This window comes from Lathamus discolor, chromosome 21 (assembly GCF_037157495.1).
Source record: "Lathamus discolor isolate bLatDis1 chromosome 21, bLatDis1.hap1, whole genome shotgun sequence".
In the NCBI taxonomy this organism is placed as follows: Eukaryota; Metazoa; Chordata; class Aves; order Psittaciformes; family Psittacidae; genus Lathamus; species Lathamus discolor.
This window is the reverse complement of record NC_088904.1, coordinates 1,271,086-1,278,258: the sequence shown is the minus strand read 5'-3', so window position 1 is coordinate 1,278,258 and position 7,173 is coordinate 1,271,086. Positions and strand designations below refer to the sequence as shown.

The following is a 7,173-nucleotide window of genomic DNA, read 5'->3' as shown; positions in this document are numbered from 1 at the left end:
TCCTTGCAGAGCCCGCGGAGGCAGCGGGCCCCGCACCCGGGTTTAAAGCCCGCGGTCCCCGGTCCTCGGCCTCTGCGCCTCCGCCGCGCTCCAAAGAGACCGAGCCCAAGGCTCCGTGCTCGCCCGGTGCCCCCGGGCCCGGTCCCGGCAGGCGCTGAGGCGGCCCCGCCGCGTCGGAAGTGACGTAACCGCGGCTGCCGGCAGCCGTCGCGCTGAGGCGAGGCGAGGCGCGGCCCCGCCCCGGGAAGCGACGCGTTGGCGGCGGTGACGTTCCGCGGGCGCGCGCACCCATGGCGGCCCCGCTGGCGGCTCCGGGCGGCGCCGGGGCGGGGGGAGGGGCGGCGGCGGCGGCGGCGGCGGCGGCGGGGGGGGGAGGGGGGCGGGGGAGGGGGGGGCGCGGGCCGGCGCTGCGGGAGGGGGCGCGGGTGTCGGCGCTGTGCCTGGCCTGGTACGGGCTGAGCGCGGGCGGCAACGTGGTGAACAAGCTGCTGCTGGGCGGCTTCCCGCGGCCCGTGACCGTGTCCCTGTTCCACATCCTGGGGCTCTGCGGGCTCCTGCCGCCGCTGCTGCGCGCATGGCGGGTGCCGCCCGCCGGCCCGGCCCAGCTGCCGCCCCGCGCCTACCCCCGCTACATCCTCCCGCTCGCCTTCGGCAAGTACTTCGCGTCCGTGTCCGCGCACGTCTCGCTCTGGAGGGTCCCGGTCTCCTACGCGCACACAGGTGAGGGCCCCGCCGTGTCCCGCCTGCGCTCGCGTAGGCCCGGTGCGGGGCGCAGAGCACCGGGACCCGGGCAGCGGGCGGCTGGCGCAGCGGCAGGGCGGACACCCCGCTGAGGCAATGGCTTCGGTGGGACGGAACCCGCGCCCTGCTCCGTGCCCCTCTGCTGATGGGGTTGCTGGAGTTGGCCCGAGCTCCGCATCCCCACCAGTGTTCTCTTTCCATCCCCAGTCAAAGCAACGATGCCGATCTGGGTGGTTCTCCTGTCGCGGATCATTATGAAGGAGAAGCAGACGACGAAGGTGCGGACAGGTTTGCTGCGGGTTCTTCTCGTGGTGGTGCTTGTGGTGTGCTCTGCTGGCTGGGATCGGGAAAGGGGGGCGAGTTTTGTGACTGAAATGAGAGAAAACACATTTTCCGTTCAAAATAAGCTGCGGGAACCGTCTCTACAGTCAGGATAGCACAGAATCCCAGCCTGGTTCGGGTTGGAAGGGACCTTAAAGCCCATCCAGCTCCAACCCCTGCCCCGGGCAGGGACCCCTTCCACTGGAGCAGCTTGCTCCAAGCCCCTGTGTCCAACCTGGCCTTGAGCACTGCCAGGGATGGGGCAGCCACAGCTTCTCTGGGCACCCTGTGCCAGCGCCTCAGCACCCTCACGGGGCAGGAACTCCTTGAATTCCAATAGCATAAAAGTTGACCCCTGGTTCTGTCGCATTATTCTTCCTTCTCCCTTCCTCCCCACGTCAGCATTCTGTATAAACTCAGTGGCAATGTGAGGTCATAGGTGTAAGGCGCTCCTCTCTGTTCCTCTTCCAGGTGTACTTGTCTCTGATCCCCATAATAACTGGTGTGCTGTTGGCCACTGTCACAGAGCTTTCCTTTGACATGTGGGGGCTCATCAGCGCGCTTGCTGCTACGCTGTGTTTCTCACTTCAGAACATCTTCTCGAAGAAGGTGAGGGTTTTGCTGTTCACCACATGGGGCCTGTAGCAGGACGGGATGAGTGTATTTTCCTGTCCCTCTATCCTCGTAAGTTAACTGTGCAGTCGAAGGAGCCCCAGGTAACAGCTGGCTGTTTTGTCTGCCTGTTCTCTACAGCTCTGTAGAACCTGTCAAAGCTGTTACACTGAAAATAAGGCAGAACTGAGTTTCCTGAGCCTTTCCTTTAATCCATGTCTGGTTTTCTTTAGTAATCCTTATAGAAAACTCCTACTGTAACAGTATTTAATTCTTTTCAGCATTTTTCTGTCATTTAAAGCTGTCACTGTTACCCGGCTCCTGAATCTCTGCTGATTACATGGGTGGTAGCTGAGGAAAGGCTAACGTCATGTTTAATGATGGTTTTTGGTAGGTGTTAAGAGATTCCCGAATACATCATCTTCGGTTGCTGAACATACTCGGGTGCCATGCTGTGTTCTTCATGATCCCGACGTGGGTTTTGGTAGATCTTTCTTCCTTCTTAGTAGAGAATGACTTGGTAAGTGTTGTGTTTGGGAAACTGTTCCCTATTAAGAAAGAGAAGAGGAAAAGAAAACAAAACCAACACACCATCGCTCAGCCAAAGTGCCCTTAAGGGTTGCAGTGTAGTTCCCCCTCAGTGTGGAAGGAACTGTTGTGAAACACTCGTAAACTGTTTCACCAAAGAGTGTTAGAAAGCACTCTTTGTATATATAATATATATTATATATATATAAAATTATATAATACATATATATGTAATACAATGGTAAGAATTCACATCAGGGTTAGAGGCAGCTTATGCTGTGATGTAAATCACGGGAATCACTAGCTGGAGAGAGGAACAAATGCACCTGAGTGGGTATCACAAGGGATGGGGAGAGGTTCTTGCGAAGTCAGGAGCTGTGTAATGTAATGTACTCAGGTGCCTCTTTAGAGTGAAGTTGCAGACATTCTTCTCTCAGTGGCAAGTAAGAAATGACTCAAGTTGTATTTGTGTTTCTTCGTCTCTTATCTGCAACCTGAGATAATTTTTTCCCTTGTAATGTTTGTCTTTATAACAGAGCACAATGTCTCACTGGTCCTGGACCTTGATGCTGCTTATTATCAGTGGATTCTGTAACTTTGCCCAGAATGTCATCGCCTTCAGTATCCTGAACCTGATCAGCCCACTAAGTTACTCAGTCGCAAATGCCACCAAACGAATCATGGTCATCACAGTGTCCCTTATAATGCTTCGCAATCCGGTTACGAGCACCAACGTCCTTGGGATGATGACAGCCATCCTGGGGGTCTTCTTGTATAACAAGGTGAGGGGGTTTATTCAGGAAACACACTTAACACAGTCCAGTAGCTTCACATTCTTTTTTGTACCACAAGGAACTTGCTAGCAGAACAAACACACAGAATTATGTGGGATAAAACTTCAGTGCAAGGGGGTCTGTGTGTCACCAACACAAAGTATGCTGGTGTTTGGGTGAGGCCAGCTGCCGGGCCCCTGCCAACGTGAATTTTGATCTTCAGATTCTCCTGACAAATGAAGATTGGGCAGTAATATACTCCAAGCTTTGCAGCAAAAGAGCAGTTTATTGGTTTGGCTTCTGAGAGGAATGAGGGTTTTGTTAGAAGTCACTAGTAGACCCGTAACAGGCATAGGTGGTAGCGTAATTGTAAAACCAGATGCTTTCTGCTAGGTGTATGAATGTGTTAGGTGGTATCTGAGAAAAACGTTCCTTCTTTCTTTCCCAGACAAAATACGATGCAAACCAAGAAGCAAAGAAGCAGTTACTTCCAGTTACAACTGGAGACCTTGTGAACCTAGACCGGCATCGGAACACTCCCGAAAAGTCTCAGAACGGACTTACTCCATTTGCACCACACGGAGACTATCAGTATGGTCGAACCAATATCCTAACAGACCACTTCCAGTATAGCCGGCAAAACTATCCAACTACCTACAACTTAAATCGTTTTGATATATAGAATCCTGGCAAACAGGTATAGACTGTGATATCAGAGTGTCCCCAGCATTATCAGAAACTTTTTAGTACATCCATGAATGTAAAGCCATTTTATTGTACAGGTTTTGCAGAAGGGAAGATGCATGTGTAGTGAAAGCGGTACAGACCTTCAACTTCTGCTGAGCAGAGCTTGAACATGAAACAGCTCCATCTGACACTGGAACTAAACACGCGGTGTAGCTCTTGTACAGAGATCCTGGTGAACGCACGTACGTAACTTCAGAGTAAAATAACCTGCTGTTGCTGCTCCTTTTCAGAGTCTGTCAACTGATGATTCTTTTGGCAGCTGAATTCTGGCCAGTATTTTCTTTCCATGCTGGTAACGTCACCTTTAATTTGTTCTCTGATGCGTTTTAGTGATACTTTTAATGAAACTTTCCAAAAGAAGTGGAGCTTCTGGTTAGCAGGATTTGTCTGTTTGAGGAGGATCGGCTCAGTTGCAGGTAGGGTAGGCCTGAGTTCATCTTGAGCAACTACCAAACTTCATGTGGGTATTAACTACTCCTGCACTTCTGCCTTCTGCTTTTGATGGTGAACCAGAAGTGTTTCTGAAAGAGTTGACAGTAGGATGATTGATCTCTTCAGAAAGCAGGCTTGAGGCACAGAGAAACAGAATTCTCTAAAATCATGGTTGTCCCACTCACTGTAGGTAACAAACAGAGCTTAAATTCATCATTGTTTCCTGAATAATGTCATCCTGTAACTTCAGAACTTGCTCTTGGCAATACAGAAAACGCCTTCACAAATAAAGTGTTTGGAATAAGATGATTTATTTTTTTAATTGCTTCATACCTGTTCTTACGAAACCCCTTTGTTGCTTTAGAAATTGAAAGGTTTAAGGTGTTTTCTTCATGAATTATGTTCTCTTATATGCTTCATATATTATGAATGCATTCGTTTGAATCATCATTTGAGTTGTTTCTCAAGTCTATTTTTTTAGCCCCTGATTGTTAAGTTCCTTACTACTGCTGTTGGAGTTGCTGTGTGCATTTAGCCTGACTCCCATTTTCCACTGAAAGAAGTTAAAGTGTGTGTCGGGCAACTCCCCTAGCTCAGATAGTAACTTATTAAGAAAAAAGTATTTAAATCAGCATCAAAGAGTTAATTTATGGTTAGGAAGAACTCATTCAGTTAGTAGAAATGAATTAATTCTAGACAAGTTGATTGTTGTGTGTCAGGTGCTGCATTTGTGCATGAAAAGAATGAAATCAGGTGACTTGGGTTTCACTGAATCAGGTTGGTACTGTTAGTACCTTAGCAAAAGAAGATTTTAGGGCCTTCTGATCAGAAAAGCTGTTGTACAGTGAGAGTTTTGATAGCATTAAGTACTGTGTTTGTACTAGAGAGGTGTTGGACACCAGTGACAAAATCTAGGGTGTTGTACAGAGAACTCCATCTATTTATTGCTTTAAAAACTTTCATGATGTAAGATGATGATTTGGCTCCTTTCTGGATAATAAAGAATTTATTTTTAAGTGCAGAGTCAACCTGATCTTATTCTTTTGGCTGACTGTGGAGGTAATTCTGGAACCTGCCTTCCACCACACAGTCCAAAAGAGGAAATGGTCCTTTCTGAAACATCAGAGGCGGGTTAAATATGCTGCTAATGTTTGTGAGCGGAACCTCTTTGACTCGGTTGGTGTTGAATCTGTTCATGTGAGCTTAGAACTTGGGCTTTTAGTTTAGGGAATCAAAATGAACTATTCCCTAACCCAGGTTAACAAGGACAGGATAATGAGGAAAAGCATTCTTACAGATTAAACTTCTTTTGCCTGTTCCGGTATTAATTTATATATGATGATTTCCTTTTAATAAGGGGAAGTGCAAACTGTGTCTTTCTAAGGCTCACCTGCCAATATTAAAGTGCTCTTGCATGAGTGCAAAAAGGATTGTATGGACTCGGGGTTTGGATTGGTTCTGGCTCTGCAAAAGGCTGATTTGAGGACAAGATATTTAGGCTGAGTTTTTTAAGAGGGGCTGAAGTTCTCCAACTGCTCGCAAAGGGTGCGAGCTGTAAACTGCTGAACTCCTGCAGACACTTAATTGTCTTCTTTGTGCCTCAGTTTTGCATTTGGAAAGTGGAGATTGTTCTTCCCTACTTCACAGTGGGGTGAAATACCAGAAGCAAGCAGCAGTGGGGGGGTCCCAGGGATATACAGGCATCCTCTGAGTTCATCTGTGCATTTTCTGCTATGTCTGTCGCTGTACTGCCATCACACAACTTGAACTGTTAGATGGAATAAAGCTCCACCTACCTTATTCACAGAGCAGAAGCTTTATTAAATACATTTAGGTGACTTCCTGTTGAAAGAACATAACCAGATCTTTTTTTGCAACAGAAAAAGAGAAAGCTTGTACCCACTGCACATGCAGGGCAAAAAGGGACTGACCCAAAATGAGGATACCCTCTCTTTAAGGCCTAGAGAGTGAATCTCTTCCCTGGAGCTTGCCTGACAGAGTGCACGCTCTTCTAGTCCAGGTCTGTGGTCAACAGGGATCATTTTGGGTAGAGGAACATGTAATTAAAACGGTTATGTGAACGGTGTAACCCAAGAGGTGGTTTTGCTGAATACCTCAGTCTGAGTCCTTAAGCAATATTGCCCACATCCAGGTGAAGGAAGTTTCTGATACTGTTGTAATATATATTTTAAACCTGGACCGCCGTGAGATTTTGTTTGGCAAGGTGGATTGTGTTTTAACATGGTTTGTAAATTAATGGCTATTTAACTCTGTACATAGGTCTGTAGAAAGTATGGAAACACTGGAATAAAAAGGGTGTATCTAGACAACGGTGTATAATGACCCTGTTATTAAGTCAAGGTGGAGGGGGTCAGTTTGGGTGTTTCACACTTGCAGGAAGCTTTGGGAGTGCCAAATGGTGGTGGTAATGGATTTTGCATGAGGAATCAGATTAATGTCATGTTGTACCAGTGTGATCCATTACCAGATGGTTCCGTAGGCTTCAAACTGCCATGACTCGGATGCCATATCTAGGACACTAGTCACCGGTATGTATCATTTCCATGATGAATCCCTAATGTACGTGTAAATACATTGCAAAAGTGAGAAATTCTTCCCAAACCAGTCCTGGATAATTGTAGAAATGCCAGTGTGAAAGAAACCGATGTCTCCCCACTGCTTCCGGGTTTGCTGTTGTAAGTACTTGGTGCTCCTTTGAGAGAGCTTCAGACCATTTCCCTCACCGGTTCGGTTTTAGCACCCAGTAGTGACGAGAGCATCATCACCTGGTAAAACACGTGTGGTTTTAGCGCTAACTGTGAGGCAACAGCTTTGCAGGTGGACGCTGATTCGTAACAATCGCGTTGGTCATTCGGGGCCGAGTCACGACGATTCCTGATCCTCAAGGAGACTTCTTGGTTTCCATTCTTGTGTTGGAACCCGCGTTTCTGATGTAGCATTTTGCAGATGAACCTCTTTGTGAAAAAGGTGCCATGTAAATAAAGGGAAGGTTTTGTTT

The 7,173-nt window shown here is 47.8% G+C and overlaps 1 protein-coding gene across 2 annotated transcripts; it reads left to right on the top strand.

Moving 5' to 3' along the window:
* The first annotated feature begins 275 nt into the window (after positions 1-275).
* Positions 276-5,170, top strand: SLC35E1 (solute carrier family 35 member E1). 2 transcript variants are annotated; one of them, XM_065700019.1, is made up of 7 exons: positions 276-720; positions 949-1,019; positions 1,534-1,671; positions 2,069-2,194; positions 2,739-2,984; positions 3,424-3,672; positions 3,758-5,170. In XM_065700019.1, the coding sequence occupies exons 1-6, from the start codon at positions 291-293 to the stop codon at positions 3,655-3,657; spliced, it is 1,245 nt and encodes a 414-aa protein (XP_065556091.1). In that variant the 5' UTR covers positions 276-290; the 3' UTR covers positions 3,658-3,672; positions 3,758-5,170. The 2 variants fall into 2 exon arrangements, with proteins under 2 accessions (XP_065556091.1, XP_065556089.1); XM_065700017.1 differs by having other exon boundaries at positions 3,424-5,170.
* Positions 5,171-7,173: the final 2,003 nt, after the last annotated feature.